Here is an 18,330-nt window from a genome sequence, read left to right on the forward strand (position 1 = left end):
AGGTAGTCCTGGTTTTACAGGAGGAGGCTGCTTTCCCATGGAGATGGGGGTAGCAGTTACATTCCCTCCAATGCAGCTAAAAAAAAAAGTGCTTGTTTGAGTATCACCTTGGACTCCACGCTTCCCAAAAATTTAGGGCGTAGTTCTAGGGGAGTCCTCTAAATGGCATGCAGAAGGAGTAGGACAACTGCATGCRGTCATGGAAACACACAAAACAAGACAAATGTCATCAAGAACAGGAAGTACTCAAAATAATTAGACTCTTTGATTTAAGCGATTKTAATGCACTGTAAGGCCCAGGAAAACACACAATCTGTCTGTTGTTGGTTTTTAACACTCGTGATTGCTTTCAACAAAAATTAGTTGTCTTTTGATGTCAGAGTACTTCTGATATCACCATAAATTACAGAAGGAATGGGCCCAGTGTTGTTTGCATTGGTGGTGTTTTGACATTTTCTATTTTGCTTTTATCAAATGTAGGTACTCTTTCTATTTGATACTTTTTACAATATTTCTGTCTGCTATCTAACTCTTACTTGCTCTTTGATAGTCAGTCTCTTGGGTTAAATGTTAAACAGATTGCAGTTGTCACATCAGGGCTTTTCAGGAGTGTTGCTGGCATAAAAGTYAATTTTCTTTTTTTCTTTTTCAAACTGAAAATTTGTGCTTTCTGTTAAAAAATTATGAGTTTGCAGCTCCTCTAAGTCTGGGACACTTTTAAGATATATTCAGTTACTGAGACCAAGTAATTAGAGATGCAGGAAATCCTTGTGCCACATTTTTASATGATGCTAAATTGGCTGAAGATGTCTGGGGTGGCTTCATCCTAAAGGCTTCTCCTACCTTGGGGGGAGTACTTAGACTTCTCTGAGCACAAGAAGCAAAKAAATGCCTGGGGGCACCACCTCATAATGCCTTTATAGCCTCCCCCTCTGCTGATTCATATCAGTAGAAAAGCTGATGCTATTGTTAATTTATTGATTCCTTTGGAGTACTTCTGGAGGAAAAGTTACAATGGTGGTGGAGGTTACTGTACGGGAAGAATTGTCTCATACAAAAACTGTCATCAGCATTGCAGAGATACAGTTGGGGGGAAACAGTGCTTTAAGTTGTTTATATTACCTGGTGCCTTACAAAAACTAAACCCAACCTGTTCTTACAGAATTGCATCCTTCTGTAGAACACSAAAGTAAACTGTAACTAAGGATTAGTAGCTCGAGGATTATTTCTTTGGCAGAATAATCTGTGAATTTTGCTGACTGAAGCCAGCTTCAGCAAAAATGCTGTAAAAGTACTCTTTCAGTGTGTGAAGGCTGCTTGTCGTGGTTCCTTTAGGAGTGCAGGATGGAGCACTGGAGGTGTTGAGGCAAACAGTGAAACACAACAGAAAGCTGCCCTGCAGCAGGAGTGGTGTCACTGCACCTTTATGCTCCTGTTCACATCACTCGGCTCCCAGGAATGATGGACTGCAACTGCACACAACTGCATCAACAACACTTCTCACTTTCATGTTTTTCATAAACCCCAAGCTGCTCTTTATGGGCTATTAATTTGCGAAGTCATTTATCTCAGGGCAAGACTTTATTTACGCAACCTAACATAAAGACAGAAAACTGCGGCCTGGGACTTAAAAATGTCACTGCACATGATGCCAAGATAAACATTACAGAAATTTATTTCAGTTGCATCTACCCTGACACTTCACAATTTTCTTTTTTTTGCATTGCCTTTTGGCACTGTTTTATTTCTCTATTCACCTCCAACTGAGCTCCATCTAGGCCAWAGAAATACATGTCATCAAATAGAAACGTTCTTTATAATAACTGGAATAATTAAATATTACAGCCAGCTCTGTGCCTGAGAGAGATTAAAAGGATATTTTTTATGCTGTGTCAGTGATCACTCCAGTTTTATTTTCCAGTGGCTTCCTTCTTTACTACTGTCTTTATCTTGTTTACCTGTTGCTTACCTCAGATGTAAAGTTAGAAGGAAGTGTCTCCAGAGGGCTCCTTGTRGCACAAATTATTTGTTGTGGTTGTGCTACATCTGAGCCCTTCCTCTCCAGCACTACACCCAGGGCTCCTGAGAGTTTACTCCACCTTTTCCCACCTTTGTCTCCATGGGATTCTCTTCTTTTGGAGTTGTTTTGACCTTCACCAAGAAAAGGTCAAGCCAAGATGCAGTTGTTCTAAACCAATCTCTCCTTAGTACGATTTCCTAGGCTCTTGGGCAGAGACCTTGTTTTCCATTTTGAGCAATCTGTTTTCTGCAATAAACACTGAATATGTTTCTCTGTTGCTATAGAAATAATATTTCATTAAATGAGGGAATCAGTGCCCTGCTGTCGACAAATCTAATCTAAGTGTTAGTCTCTAGAGCTTGAATTTCACCGCTGGGAAGAGGTATACATAATTCTGCAAATTATTTCTGTAACTTTTGCATAAATGTCTTTATACTCTGCAACTGTTAGCTAAATTTCCCAAAGTGATAGCATGGAGTTTAACATGGTGTAATGTGTTTACATAGATCYGAACAGAGCCTTCCCCCCTCGCATTTCCCTGCCCTCCTCCCCCATGCATTTTCATATTTAGAGTTTGAAATTTCCAACTCTTTCCATAGGAAAATGGGGAATGGCAGAAAAAGCATGTTCCTTACCCCATGGACAGCAGTGTGCCAGGTTTATTTGAATTTTTGGTTTTATTTTTTAAAATTCGGCWTCTCTGAGTAATATAGATGTTGCTTGTCCTGTTTTTTTCCTGGGATTCACAAGAAGAAAAGCCTAAATTGATCATTAATATACCCCACAAAGTAATCTGCTCTCAACTTCTTTCTAGATTCCTCTGGGTATCAAATGCGCAGTGTTTGCAAAGTTACTCAAAGATTTTGCTATAATAACTTTCTACCCAGTGCAACAGTGAAACACAAGAGAGTTGTGGATTTGGATTTTATGCACCTCGTATCAATGTCTTTACATTTAGCCTTAATTTAGATGTTCTRTGTTTTTTTCTCAGTGTTTTTCTAAAGCTGTAGAATTCTAGTAACAGCAGTCAGGTGGTACTAAAGTCTGTATATGTAGGGTATGTAAAACAAAATATTTCTTAATAAGGGTCAGTGTTTTTCAACATATTGATTATAAAGATTTTGAAGAAATGCTAGAACCCCCTTTTGTCTCATAGTAGCARTACAGGAACGCCTTTATACATTTCTGTTTTGTAATGCATGTGTGTAGTAGGAAAGTGGAACACAATTTGTGTTCAAAGTGGAAAAAGACGTGATTGATTGGCATAGACCTGTGTGCAAGTGTGTGTTAGAAATCTGAATTCAGTGTTCTTGTAAAAATCCTGTTACAGCTCCTTGGTTAAAAAATGGAGTTAGTATTTKTGAAATGGGCCCATGCTAGCTCAGTGCTATGTATTGCAGGACAAATACAATTTATATGTGTTCACTTAATGCATTATAATAAACATTTAATAGCCTCTAGGTAAAGATTAGTCTTTAGAAAACCTAGGAAAACCTCTGTAATCATTAGGAGAAAATAACTTCCCTTTTTAAAACTTGTTTCTAATTTGTTTTAAATGATTGTAAATCAATCTGTCAATAAGATAAGTCTTCCTAGGCAGGGACAAATTCCTGACATCCAGAAGTGCAACTGTATGAATATGCATATTAATATAAAGGTAGAGATGCAGGGAAAACTAGCAAAGTGCACCTTTTTCTGAAATTAATGGTATGCTTATTATTGAGACTCATCATATAAATAAGTCACCACAAGACACAGATTAAATTTTTGCTGTTAAAATAGTTCTTGTAATGAGAAAAATACCCAAACCAAACAACCCTTAATTTTGTTGCACAGCCACAGAATATAAACCAGAAGTTGACCTGGTTTTCACCCTTGTGCTGTTACRCCATCCACAGCCGCTGTATTTTTTCACCCCATCATCAGTGCACAGATAAGAGAATGAGCTGAAGCTCTTGGTGCAAAGCAGTGCCCGTGGATCAGCTGCTGCTGTGCTCTCTGCTGGGCACGTCCAGAGCCTGCCTTGGGGCTGACTGAGGGCTGAGCTTTGGTAGGGGGGGGACAGGGCTGGRTGTACCCAGATAAGGTGAAGATGTTTTCATGATCTCATCTAATGCAGAATATTTTTCACTATGCACAGTTCCATAAACAAAAGCTAATAGTGAACGTGGGAAAAGAACACATAAACACTTAAATGTTTTTTGGTTGTTTTTTTTTGTTCTTCAGGAACCCGATGGAGGAACAACCAACTGCAGGATTTAAAGGATGTTCTGAAGAACACTAACCAGGACATTCCACTGGTGTTCGCCAGTGGGAATCATGATGTTGGCAATACTCCAACCAAAGAAACAATAGATGATTATTGCAAGAACTGGGGAGATGAYTACTTCAGCTTTTGGGTTGGAGGTGTTTTCTTTCTTGTGCTGAACTCTCAGCTCTACTTTGATTCTTCCCAATGCCCTGAGTTAAGGCAAGCCCAGGATGCCTGGCTCGATGAGCAGCTGGCTGTCGCTGCAAAACAGAAATGCAAGCATATAATTGTATTTCAGCACATCCCTCTGTTTCTGAGCAAACCTGATGAAGACCACGATTATTTCAACTTGGATAAATCGGTTCGTCAGGAGATAATGGAAAAGTTTCATAAAGCAGGTATTTTCTCAAACTTTCCTATTCTTGAATTTTTGTTTCAAATTGCTAATGKCTCTGCTGCCAGACAAAATACATTTAAACTTAAATGGTACTGTTTTCAAGGAATTTTAAATTCAGCTTATAAGCCTCATTGTTTCYCGTAGATCAAAATTATCAACTGAATCTAGTCACCTGTAAAAAGTACCAAACAAAATTTAAAACTGAGTGAAAAGTAAAAAGCTAAACATGAAAAGTTCTTTAATGTAACTAGCAAGGGTTCCATTTTGCAAGTACTGACAGATATAAGACAACCTGAGTTTTTCTTGCCTACAGAATGGAAGATCAGGTATTGCCATAGGAGAAAAATACAGAATTTGTTTTACATAAAACATGGAAACAGAATTCACAATTACCTTGGAGGTTGTTTTCTCCCACACTGAGCCAATTTTAAACCAAGAGTGTAATGCACCCCAGATTTATTCAGTGTTAAAACAAGTCTTGCTCTGCTAAAATCAATCCTTTGCACATCCGTTTCTAATAGGGGCCATGTCTGGGATGAAGGGCAGGTGGAGCATGTGCTAAATGAGTAATTGTACCAAATCCCACAGCTTTGTGTGATGCCACTTGAACGCCATGGAGACAGACACAGTACACAGCTACTCCTCCATGCTGTTCCCATTGTTTTCTGGTAATTGCCTTCATGTTCCTGGAGTGTGCCAGTCTCTCAAAATTTCCTGCCATYGCTGCATCAGAATGTCATTTTCTCTGTATCTATAAGAGAGCACATTATTTGGATTACTGAACAATGCAAATTTTTTATGATCTTGTTCCCAATTTACCATATAATTTTTAAGCCTGGCCTCATCCAACTCAGCCTAATTTCCAAGCTCTGAATCTCCTACTGTTTCCAATCAGTGGGGCCAAAATTCACAGCTCCCTGAGGGCTCTCCAGGGCACTGATATATTTGCAGATTCAAGATTTACATGTGGGGTTTTTTTCCCCATAAGGAGACATGCTGGGAGTGTCTCATATCTTTTTTTATTTTTGTGCTGGTGTTAATATAGTGGGAAGTGTTGCTCTTGGAGAGTTGGGCAGCTGTGATTTCCTGTTRACTGTGGACTGCAGCACATCCCAGTTCATGGGTGCATCCCAGGAAATTAATGTGGGAACCAAAATCGTTCTGTTCTAGAATTTTCTGTCATCCAGTTGGTTTAGTAACATTTGACAATACTCAGTACTGGGAATTTAATTAATCAAGAGGTAAAAAAAAGTTATACAAAATTATTATCGTTGTAACATTGCTGTTACTTTATGGTGTTTCCTAGAAGGGTGTCCAGAAGCTTAAAAAGTCAGGAAGGCTTCAAATGACGGGGGAAAGGAACAGAACAGGAAGTGAGCAGTACAACTAAAGGGAAGAAATTCCCAAGCTCCGTTCTGTGCCACCTTTCTGTTCCATCCCTCATTTCTTCTTGTGTCACTCATTCCCATGTCTGATAAGTTGTTGGGTTCCTTAGTGGATGTGTTTAAACACAGATCTTTGGCTTGCTCGGTACTATACACTGAGTCAATAGGTAACATTTGCAAGCCAATAATCAAACRTTTTTCTAATGAAATGAATACAGAGAACAGGCAGCTCAGTAACTCAGACTGCTGAGAAAAATGAGCTGAATCAAAAGTTGGCTGAGAGTTTCCTTAGTAACGGGTGCGTTGTGTTTCCATTTTATTATTCTGTGAAGAGCAGCTTTTGTGAGACCACAGAGGTCTCAGCGGGTTGCAGAGAGGCTGTTGGCATGGGGGATAGAAGCACAKAGATGCAGGGACACCACTTGTTTTCTGAACCTCTGCTCTGCCAAAGAATCATCAATTTCAGCACATCATTACACATGAAATTGGTTTTGCTCTCAGTTCACTTCATGCATTCTTGGAGGATTAAAACAGAATATCGCTAATGAAATCCCAATCTACTTTGCTCTTTTTTGATTTAGAAATTTGGTGTAATCATTTTTATTCTGGAAACAGAAAGTCAGTCTGCCTTTTTTAGGAGTCCACCAGGCTGCCACTGTTACTCTTCCCCCAGCCTGTCACCAGTCCTTCCTTCATTCCTTCTGCTTCTTGCTGTTTCAGTGTTTGTAACCACGCCGAAGGTTTGTTGTATAATTATGCAAAATGTCAATACCATGCATGGTTTAGGGCTTTGCTGTGTTTGGCGTTATGAGATGGGCATCATATTTTCAGTTGTTGATAACACAGGATCAAACCTGGAATCATCCCAGTTCTCATGTTTACACTTCCTCTGGAAGTGTCAAACAGAGCCATAACTCAGCAGGTTAGAGAGGAAAGGAAAGACAATTTAGTGATTCAGGTCTTCCCAAGAACAAATAAATTCACATGGATATGCATAGGAAATCATCAGATACTTCGAGTGTGATCATGTTGCACAGGTACAATCAAGTGAGGTATGCAACTTTGGAAAATTCTTTTTTCAATTCCAAAGCCCAAATTTTCCATAGTTATTCTCTTCTAATCCCTCCCATGTTACATAATGGCTTTCGTGTAAGTATCTGTCATTACAAGCAGAGATAAAAGACTAGCTGTGGAGGCTACATCTGGTATGAAATACTGAATTTCATTTCTCACATTAGAAGTGTCCTTAACAGTTGGGCTAATTAAAGATAAAATCATGTCTTTATGATAAATATTTATAATTGAAAAATCTGGCACTTGTAAATATGTGCAAAATTAAACCATACTAGTGAGCTGTATGTCTAAGATAGCCTGCTAGACCTTTTTTTTAAAATGCATTATAGCAACTATTGTCCCTGAAAATGTGATTTTGGTCACAGTAAAAACCAACTCAGTTGAGAACAGAGTTTAGTRTTTCAGTAGAGTTACAGTTCTGAAGGTGTATTTGTGTAACTGCTGCGAGTTTAGCCTAAGTTGTCAGAGCTGTGTCTCTTCTACACGCACAAATTAAGTACAGAAAAAACCTGAGTGCAAGAACTGTGAAAGAGCTGACCTGACRTTCTCATCTGTAAGATCTGCTGGAGTCACTCAACTCCGCTGCATGAAATGCATATTCAGCTTTTAAGGATTTTACAGTGCTGATATAAATAGGTTTCCTCATAGCATCACAGGGAAAATAAAGAAGTAGTAATGGTCTAGCCAAAAATCTGGTCTGCAAGTCATGTGTCTTTGATAAACATAAGCAGCAAATTAGTTTTCAAATTAGGCAGTTTATGTAATAGAGGGCCTATTTTTTCTTACATATCTCATTCCAGTAAAATTTTCTTAGGCTGTTAAATTTTCTTCTCCTATGACCTGAAAACTGTGGGTATTTCTGCTGAGCTATAGACAATCTTTTAAAGACTCTGTCCTGAGAACCATCAATGACACCCTGAACATTACTCACATTACTTAATACAGTACASTAATAAATGTTTCTTAATGGCACAAATTAATTAAAGCATTTAAGCAGATGTCTGAACTTGTTTAAGAGCTCTGTTGAATAAAACCTAAATTGATAGCTGGTGTTTCACCAACAGAGATGAAAAAAGACCTAGTTTCAGAGTTAGATGAAGAGTATAGGTGGTCTGTGTAGCTGAGAGATTCKGCATGCAGGAGAGACTAACTAGACCAGAGAGAGAAAAATACAGAAGAAAATTTCCTATAGTCTTCAGCTTCTTTTAATTAAAATGTTTTAAATTCATCCAAATGTCTTCAAAGCAAATTTTCAGATGTGGTTAAAAGTGCTTAATATGTACATGGGGACAAAAATAAYAACCTACCTTCATTAAATGATGTATTTTTTTCTTATATTTGTGACTGGAGGTGCTGTAACTTCTAACACCTTTACTCATTAGAAGAGTGTGATATCTACATTCTCCTCTTAGAAATGTTGTGACAGAAGAGTAGTGTTAAAGGAAGAAGAAGCTTTCAGAACATCCACAGCTGAGATATATTTGAGCACAAAATTAAAGCATGGAAAGCTGTTGTTTCTAAAATTTACCAGACAACATATGCTATGTTTCATTATTTTCTTTGTTGTGTAATCAGAGTTGACAGGAGAGTAATATTTTCTTCTTCCTGCCACTGAGACCTTGATTTTGGCAAAGCCCATACATTGAGTGAGTAATCTCAGTGCCTATGTGTCAGTATTTAAGATAATTTAAATACTCTCAACTTCAGTGATTTAGACCAACTTCTTTCAAGGCTGCAATGATGCACTTATGGCACAGGTAGAGTGAYGACATTTGATATATTCTGTGTAAGAACAGTTCCCCAGTATGGTGATGCAAATCTTGCATGGAGWTACACATAGACATAGATTATTTTGGGGAGGTTTTTTTCAGAAATTCAGCAGCAAGTACAGCATACATATAGTCTGTAAGCACATTATGTAATATTTGCTCTCGGATAAATTTTTGATATCAGTTTTATCCATTGGGCTAAAGCTTCTTCTTGACCCTTAGAGCACACAGCAATCCCAGACTGTTTGGGGTTTGTGTCAGCTCTCTGCATCACTTTCAGATGGAAAAAGTGACAAAACCAGGAAATAAATTCCACTGATAGGTCACAAGGGACATTCACAAAAATGAACTTGAAGGACCTAGTGACCTTCTAGAGACTTCTAAAGGCTTATTTAGACCAGTGCTCTAAGTAGGTAATCTGGAATCACCCTCTGGCTGTGCCTGTTGCTTCTCTGATTGTGCAGGAACGAGTGACACTCAAATCCTTTTCTGTGTAACTCTATTTAGCAATCAATTTAGCATTGTCCTATAGAAAGAAGCTTTTGACATAAATATGCTTTGCAAAATAATACCTTGTCTCCCACTTCCACAGACCCACTGACCACCAGGTGCATCAAACTCTTGATTCTTTCATGTTCAAAGCAAATTTAAGGCAGAGGTTTCTTGCACATTTGCAGGGTAATGTTTRGAAACCAGAGTGCATGGGGTATTTTTACTGAGATGCTTATAGAGCTGTGCAGTGTAAATTCTCATTACTCAGTTCTATTTTATTCTTCACACAGCTCTTCGGAGAAGAAGGAAGGATAACACAGAGTTTCAAAGGGCTACACAGAGTAATTCTGTATTATTGTTACTGAGGGCTGACCAAAGAGCAAGCGGAGGGTGTTGGTCCCCAGTACTTCCCAGTGGGACTGTTTTCTTCTACTGGAGCTCAGTTAGTGGGAAATTATTGGGGTTTTTTTTTGGCTAACAGGATCTGAGAGCTGCCTGAGCACTGAGCAGTTCTGCTAACAGTGCTGTGACTGATGCTTTCACATCTTTGTTTGCTGCTGTAACACCTGCTTGGCAGATGAGGCGATGCGAGCACTCTGAAATTGCAATGAGATAAAATCAATCCTATTCCACTGAAGAGATTTTGTTTTCAAAGACTTCTAAATATTATCATTCGTTGTGCAGCACCGGAGTCTTGAAAAGATGAGGTACACCACGTGCCCGGGGGGAAAAAAAGGTACAGCAAAAAATGTCCATGGTTAATGTGGGCTCTTGTAGGGAAGCTGAAAGGGAGTCATTTTGGAGTGCAAAATTGTTGTGAGAACAGGTATTACTCTTGAACCGACCACATTGTTCAGCACTTCAGACAGCAGCTGCACTCTGCAAGAGAGAGGAAGAAAGAAAAGCCRGTTTGTGCCTGATACTCCAGGGAAAACGTTCAAGATCAATTTATCCATATGACTTAAATGGTTCTATTTGCCAGAGACACTTCCTTTTAAAAAATACCTATGTGCTGTTAKCTGTGTGTGGGTGTGCACACATCTCACAGTAGCATCTCCCTGTGCCTGGATACTTGGTGCTCCTGTCTTTGAAAAGGATGAAAGGGTGCAAGAGTATTGATAACATTCAGGTCCTCCACCCAATGCAATCTCACATCTTTACAGAGCTGCTTCTCCACCTGTTTGCTTCCACTTTGCTGCTGCTCCTCTCCAGCTCCTGCACTTTTGGGGACAAATATACCTTGGTTCAGCTTTTTTTAGTCTCTTCTCTTTCTCTGGTCCTCAGTTGAGCAAGAGGTTTGTCTAGTGAATCAGGGAGTTTTGGATAAACATAATTCTATTTTAAATCTAATTTTATCATCAAACTTGAACAGCTAACAAAAAAGCAAGATAATGGATCCAGAATGAGAGTTCCAATAGCCCAGTCTCCCGCTGCTCCTACTCCCCAAGCCCTTCTGAAGAGCACAGAATAGAAAAATGCATAATGGTATTTCTTTCAAGGCCTCCTCCCACCTCCAACAATTTTTCTTTCAAGGATTTGTTGTGTCATATTAATATTATCAACATAATGCAGTTTAGTGATTCCTCTCTGGATTTGTTCAGTTGATTTGTGAAAACTGCCAGCTTTCACAATGGTCTGCRGGAGGGAATTTCATGTTTCACAGCTCTGTGAAGAAATGCCTCCTTTTGTTTGCTTTGAACTTCACCTGCAGTCTGGGTGGAGATCCATCAATCCCTACATGAAAAGCAGTGAGCATTGATTCATGTCTGCAGTTACTGTAAAAAATAGTTCATTAATCAGCACTTAAAAGGTGGTTATCTGAACTATGTGATAAATTCCACTGTTCTGTCAGAATCGCTTTTTTCCCCCAAATTCTCTACAGAGAGCATGGGAAGAGAAGCGAGGTCTGTACTGTACCCATTACATATTTATTATGTCATTCATATTGCACTAATTTAGCCTTCTCCTTCTTTTACAGTCTCATTTGCTTTTGCTGAGAAAAGCATTTATTTAATTGAAGGCTCAGTCTAAATAAAGCATGCTACTGATTGCCTATGCTGATTATTCCAGGCATTCTCCTCCTAATTTGGCAAATCTGCTTGCTTTTCTTCAGTTTATTTTTATATTGRTAATTTTTCTCCTATATTTTTACTCTGTCCATAGTGCTGGGTTGAGCAGTTTAATTGCCAGCTAAGGCAAGGCCAGTCCCATTTTGGACACAGCAAACCTGCCTCATATATGGGGTTTGTACATTTGGAACTAGAGTTGGAAAACAGCTTCTTGTGAATTCAGGGGGTTTTGGAATCAAGCCATGGAAGTGAGTGTAATTACAGACACTGGAGTCAGACACCCCTGGAATTTAAACTAGTTTATGTCTGAATTACAACCCAATATTCTCTGATTGTGTGAGAAAAATTGTTTTCCAGGTGCATGTTYCTTTTTTTTTTCTTTCAAGGTAAACATGGGTGCATTATTTTCCATCCTGTGCCATTGTAAGTCAATTTCCCTAGAGGCTGGGGCTCAGTCTGTATTTCTTGAATTAAACTAGAAAAGAGTAAATTTTTCAAGAAGTTAGGAAAAGAGGTGTTACCTATTTCACAAAATCTCACCATTGCATTCTTACAGATTATACCTGTTTGTTTGATAAAGCAGAAAGATGATTTGGCTAGCATTTAATATTTAAAATKGAGACATTTGCATGATTTAATTACTCCTTAAATAGAAAGGCTGGKCAAAACACTGAATAGAAAAGATGTGGCAGTTTGAAGGGCCACACAGAGAAGGCAGACCAGAGTCCCCTTTCTTTCCTGCCCCAAATGGAGCTGAAAACGTGCCCAGTCCTCCATGTCCTTACATTTTTCTACACTACAGAAGACAACAGTGGAGTACYGAGTAAGGGAGAAGAGTTTGGGACTTACGGGACTGCAGCTGCACCGTAAGCTAAGGCAGGGATGTTATCACTCCCAGGGGGATTATCCATGAGACACAGCTAAATGCCTTTCCACTCTTAGTGCAATTGCATCAAAATCATGCTGACCCTTCTCCCTGGTGCCACTGAAGGGTTTTTCTGAGTGATAAATGATAATTTGTAGAAGGAATATGCTGTACTTTCAAAATTCTGTAAAATAACCTTAGCCTCTCCTGCTAACAGACAAAATGTCTCCTGCAAGATATTCAGTTGTAGCTTCTCTTTCTGAAATGAAGTATTTTCTCATCTGGTTGTCAGAAATAAAATCAACAGAGTGTTAATAACACTGGGGTAGCYAAAGTTTTCTTCTCATTTTCTTCAGAATCTCCAGGGCTGAAAAAGGTGCTGAATATTTCATTTAGGACTTGGTTTCTTTCAGAACATTCCTCTGCTTTGGTTTGCTTGGGCGCTCAGAAGTGCTGTAAGATGGCCACAGTTACAGAGAATAATCTCTTTAAAATCACAGTCTGTGAGGGTGTGATGGTTGTGCATGGGCAGCTGCTCCTGAGCCGATTTGGCCTGGCCATCCCTTCTGTGGCAGCTTTTTCTGGGAGCATCCAGAGCAGGTCCCAGACACTTGTGTAGGCACCTTTCCCTGTTAGGCCAGTGAGGCAGTGGGACAGCACCCTTTACACCCTCTCTATAAGAAAAGGATCCTTTAAAACARTTGCTGGTGTGGGTCACAAAGCTTGGAGAGAGAACCAACAGAAAAAGAGAAGGCGGGAAACACTGGTAAAAATTGTCCAACTTCYCAAAGCTGTTAAAGTGGGGAAGATGCAAATTAAATTAACAAGAGCTTGCTGAAGCTCCACAACTTACTTGGTGAGCTGGATTTAGAAAGCAGACCCTGGAAACAAGAGAGGGAGGAGGAAAGTCTTCAGAGGTGCTTTTGAATTTCCTGTTGAAAAATGTCTGCAATAGAAACGATGAGTCAAGTGTTCATACTGTGGTTTTGATTTCGAAAAAGGTATCCAAATTAAAATATTAACTTGGTTTGAAACTTTCTTAAAATTGAGTWGTGCTTTAAAGATTCTGCTTATGAAACAGGTGGCATCAAAGGCAGCATGCTGAATTGCATGAGCTGGGAATTCCTCTCCAGCACTCACATCTTGCCTTGCCAAAGCCACTGTGGGGCCGTATAGCCCCAAGAGCCATAATGCAGTCTGTGAATAAGCATAAAACCAAAGYGTTTGTTAACTTGTTTCATGGTTCAGCTGATGAAAAGTCTAAGGCTTATCAACATATGTAATATTACATCTCATCAGATGACTCAAACAATCCTTATTTTGGTTGGTTATTACATCATTTTTTATTTTTGCTAAGTAGGCTGCTCTGGCCTCAAAGAACTTGTACCAAAATAGGGATTTCATTCTTTAGTAGGGATACATTATTCTGAAGGGAAAAAGAGTTATGATCAGATCTTTGGAAAAGGAAAATATTTTTGTCTTTCAGATTCAACTTTTTCAGATCAGAACTAAAAAGAACATTTTGTGCTTGATCAGAAAATGATGGTAAATTGCATGGCAGGAGAGCAGCTTTTGTTTGCTCAAATCAGAAGCAATTCCTGTATCTAAACCTTTTTTTACAAAGAATTTTTTTGCATATTGACTGATTCAGAAAACTCATGTTTGGTAGCAGGCATGAATCTCAGTGGCTTTAGGTGTTTTCATGATCCAAGTACAGTTTTAGCAGGGAAAGAACAAGACCTGGTACCCAGCACTGGGTGGAACCTGCCCTGTATCTCTGGCTTGCAGTCCTGATCAAAAATTAATTTGGCAGCTCAGACTTTTTTCCTTAGCAGATAATCTGTAATCTGTGTTGTGTTGTTACGCAGTCTGATATCAGATGATGATGATGATCACAGGGATACAATGGGTGGATTGTTTTGCTTTTTTTTAGAGTAACTGCACATTTTTTTGCTTTATTCTGATTTTAATCCCCTTTAATGAATRATCCATTAGGTATAAATAGTGTCTTGCAGTAATGCTTTTTTTAGTTAATGSATACCATGAAACCTCCAGTCCCATTTAAATTGAAATAACTGTATTTCATAACAAATGAAATGCTTGTGAAGGTACCATTCTTTGGRCATTTATTTACACAGTAGTTTTTTAGTGTTTCACACTGCTTTTATAKCAATGCTTTTTTCAGCTGCTGTTTAAGAAAACAGTGAGCAAAAACAAATCACTGCTTTACCATTTTTCTTCTCYTGTAGTGGGAAGGGACTGTATGTTTTAGTGTGTAGCTGGATGCATTTAACTGACCTGGGGATACATTAAAGTGGGCTATAAAAATGTAATCTGCCAGGACATTGTTCTTTCCTCACAGAGTTGGGGGTGGAAAGGGGTGGGGAGTGTCTGTTGCTAGCAACTTGACATTATTACTTCAGAAAAACATCTGAAATTAATAAATCAAATTTGAGTGCACACATCTCTAAGATTCTTTTTATGTTGAAAGATCAAAAGCAWGAGCAAAGTAAATTGCCTGCTTGTCATCTTAGTATTATTGCAGTGACTGGTTCAGCTTTCCTCCTTGTGCTAACTCACAAAGAAATGTGCTCTTGCAGAAAAACACCATCAGCGAGCCCCTGTCAATACCCAGCTGTGACCTGTTTGTTTCCTTGTTCAAGGTGTAACACACTGTAACCCAACAATAACAAGAAATAGCACCAAAGAGTACCTGAAAACTGAAGTCTGGGCAACAATTTTTATTGAGGATGGGGTTCTCAGAATCTTCCCTTGAATTATCAGACAAGAATTTTTTTAGCATAACTACAGTTCCTCTTCCTTCTACTGACATTGAGTCAGGTTTACATATATGATGACACAAAGTCTTGGCGTCTTTTCCTCTTTTAAACACAAATGTTAAATTCTCTGGATGGTGGGAAGGTGCTACTTTAGGACACGGATGCTTCCAGTAAAAAGAGATCACTTAATTCCCTTCCAAAGTACTTACTCTGTTACTAAAAGCGTGTCACACGGGTTTGCACCTCACTATGGGTTTATGTTTCTTACTTAAGTTTTCCATAGACTAAAGTAGTTTTGCTTACCTGCAGAAAAAGTGGAAAATACAGAAAAGGCCTTGTTCCCTTGTTATAGTATCAGCATCACTGGCTTTCATTCCACCATTCTCTTTGAGGGATCCTCACTGGGTTTCTCAGGATGTGAAGAAACCTCTGCAGGAGTGTGAGCTTTAGTGCAGCTGAGTCAGAGCAGCTCCAGCGCTGTCCTGCAGCCTCATTCAGCAGTGTCACTCGTGCAGAGCCAGAGCAGCAGCTCCAGCAGTTCAGGATAATTAGCACTGATACACTAAAATGGGATCACAGCCAAACTGTAGCTGGCAAGGCCCCTGTGCCRCTGCTCTGTCACAAGGTGGCTTCATTCTCTGTTTTTCCACCTTGACTCATTTGCTGTTGGAGAAGGGCTTGGATTTGAAATATGAAAGCCATGTAGCTCTTACCAGACATACAGCAGAATAATTTATATTTTGCTTTCCAAGCTGCTTAATTTTTAACTGTACTTTGAGCCAAGTTTATATATTTTATATCAGTCTTCATATCACTCACTCCCACAAAAGCAAAGGATTGATGTTAGCCAGCTGTCTTAAGATCGGTTCACCTACTTCCCTWATCATTTTATCTCTGGGAAAGAGGTCTAAATCTACTGCACAAGAAAATGTGGAAGGTTTTTCTGGCTAGAKAAATAAGGATTTCCATGTGAAGTTACAACATGTTCCTCATTACAGCTTTCTAACTTTAAATTGCCWCTGCTATCTTCCAGAATTTCTGCTGTCTGAAGGCAAAATCAGTTGTTGCTAGCTTTTTATTTTTTAAATGTCATTTAAGGTTGTAGTAACTCACAAATTTGCTCCTTTCTGGCTTGCCAACMAAATTCCCAGTATTTTTAGCCATCTAGTCCAGAAATTTTTGTGTTTCACAACAGTATAAAGTAGCAGTAGAGGCAGATTCAGGAAGCTCTAAGAGTCTGGACCGAGGGTCCAAGGACCTTAGACTAAGCATGCSAAACATAATCCCAAATTAGGTGCCTAATTTTATTCAGCTGCTGCAAGGCTGTTCCTTGTTTCTAGGTAAAGGGGTGAGGAGACAACAAATACCTTGTTTGGGCATAAAGAACTCAGAGTCCAGTAGCCCTAAACACAGCTGGTGGAGCTGTTTATTAATTGTTTATTACTATTAGAATTATTCACTAATATTTACTAATTACTTGTTTAAAAYGCAATTTTGGGTAAATGATTTCATTTTAATTTTATGCTCAATGAGCCATTGAAGAATGAGAGTAAACGTGATACCTGTGAAGTGTTAATTAAATACATACTTACTCTTTTTTTTTTTTTTAACAGGTATTAAAGCTGTATTTTCTGGGCATTACCATAGGAATGCTGGAGGGTTCTACAAAGACCTGGAAATGGTGGTTTCATCAGCCATAGGATGTCAGCTGGGAAAGGATACACACGGGCTCAGGGTGGTGGTTGTCACAGAGGAAAAGGTGGTGCACAAATACTACAGCTTAGATGAACTGGGCAGCCAGGGCATAGASAAGGAGCTGCTGGATTTGCTTCCTAAGCAAAAGTAGGCTGTGTCAAAAGATGTTTTTCCATATTAGATAAATATAAACAGTTTCATAAAGTTTCCCCAAGCAGAAGTACAGATTTCTGACTGCAGTGTCCCAGAACAGCTCTCAGTTTGTTGTCGTCCTAAATAACAAGGAAGTTGTTGACGTGTTTTTCTTTTTGAAAATGAGACCTATGAGGAATATGGGAGAAGAGCAGAGCAAATATGGTAATGTGTCATTGAAAAGTACAGTTCTGAGAATTTTCACTTTGCTCCTAGATAAGACTTTCTGATTAGAGAGAAATTGGCTTCTACATAAGCCTTTAACTTGAGAGGGTATTTCAAAATCAATAAATTTAGTAATTTGTTACCTTCTGGACAATATGAATGGGCCATWTTTTTACTCTACAGAAACAAATATCAAAAATTTTGAAATCAGCAGACTCCTGCTGAGTTTTCACAATTTTTGGATCGTATCCTATTACTTTGGTGTCATATTTTCTCCCATTTCCCACACTTTATTTTCTTAGCTCTTCAGAGCCAGGAGCAATAGGAGAGCAAACACACTCTGRTTTGCAGTCACAGCTTGGGTTTCTGTTATATCTGTTATAAAGTTTTATATAATGTTATATAGTTTTATAGTTTCCATTATATAGTTTTATATAATGAAAAGTCTGTAAATGAGGCTGATATAAATGTCRCTGACAGAAACTAAAGGTGAAACAACTATTTTCATTTTGAAATTTAACTACCATTCAATTAGCATATATTCTAGCTCTAGCTATGGAAATTGGAATAATTGCATGGGGAGAATATTCTRTACAGAATATTGTAACCAGAAGTCATTTTGTTGATTTCTAGAAAAGGAGAGAACTTTGATTTCCAAAAGCAGAGTGCCTTACTGTAATATTACAGGATATCAAAACCCTAAAAAGTATGTGTTCTTCACTGCAGTAAGTCTTTAAAAACAAATTCATKAAATAGTTTATGTGCTTCAATCCACCTCTTTTTTTAGCAAGTGTATCTAATTTGTTGCAAATAAAGTCTTCATGTAATTAACTCACACSTGTTGGGTTTTTAAGTATTCAATTGAGCACGTTATCATCCATGCCATGGGTTATCTGGAGCTGGAGCTGGTGCAGCTTTGGCACCTGAAGAGGGAGGAACATGGCATCACTAATGCATTCTATCATGTTTTATGTATATACTCACACAATGGTGTTCCCCAGAGGGTATTGCAGAGATTTAAATATGGTGAGAGGTATGAAATGCTGTGCTGAAGAGTCAGTTTAATTACATTTTAGTCTCAACAGTTTATCAAGGAGGCTCCTTCAAGCCTGATTTGTGGAGCTGCTGAGACTGTAAAATCACCTGTGCAGCGCTGCCTTGCAGCAGTGAAGTGGC

At 38.8% G+C, this 18,330-nt stretch overlaps 1 protein-coding gene across 1 annotated transcript in view; it reads left to right on the forward strand.

Moving 5' to 3' along the window:
- Positions 1-17,999, forward strand: part of CPPED1 (calcineurin like phosphoesterase domain containing 1) — a 37,370-nt gene extending 19,371 nt beyond the window's left edge. Inside the window, exons 3-4 of the mRNA XM_057367306.1 lie at positions 4,247-4,669; positions 16,716-17,999. Coding sequence (XP_057223289.1) covers positions 4,247-4,669; positions 16,716-16,948 — 656 coding nt within the window. The 3' untranslated portion in view covers positions 16,949-17,999. The remainder of the gene's footprint in view (positions 1-4,246; positions 4,670-16,715) is intronic.
- The last annotated feature ends 331 nt before the right edge of the window (positions 18,000-18,330 follow it).

Source organism: Malurus melanocephalus, unplaced genomic scaffold (assembly GCF_030028575.1).
Source record: "Malurus melanocephalus ecotype Western Australia unplaced genomic scaffold, MMel_1.1 scaffold_77, whole genome shotgun sequence".
In the NCBI taxonomy this organism is placed as follows: Eukaryota; Metazoa; Chordata; class Aves; order Passeriformes; family Maluridae; genus Malurus; species Malurus melanocephalus.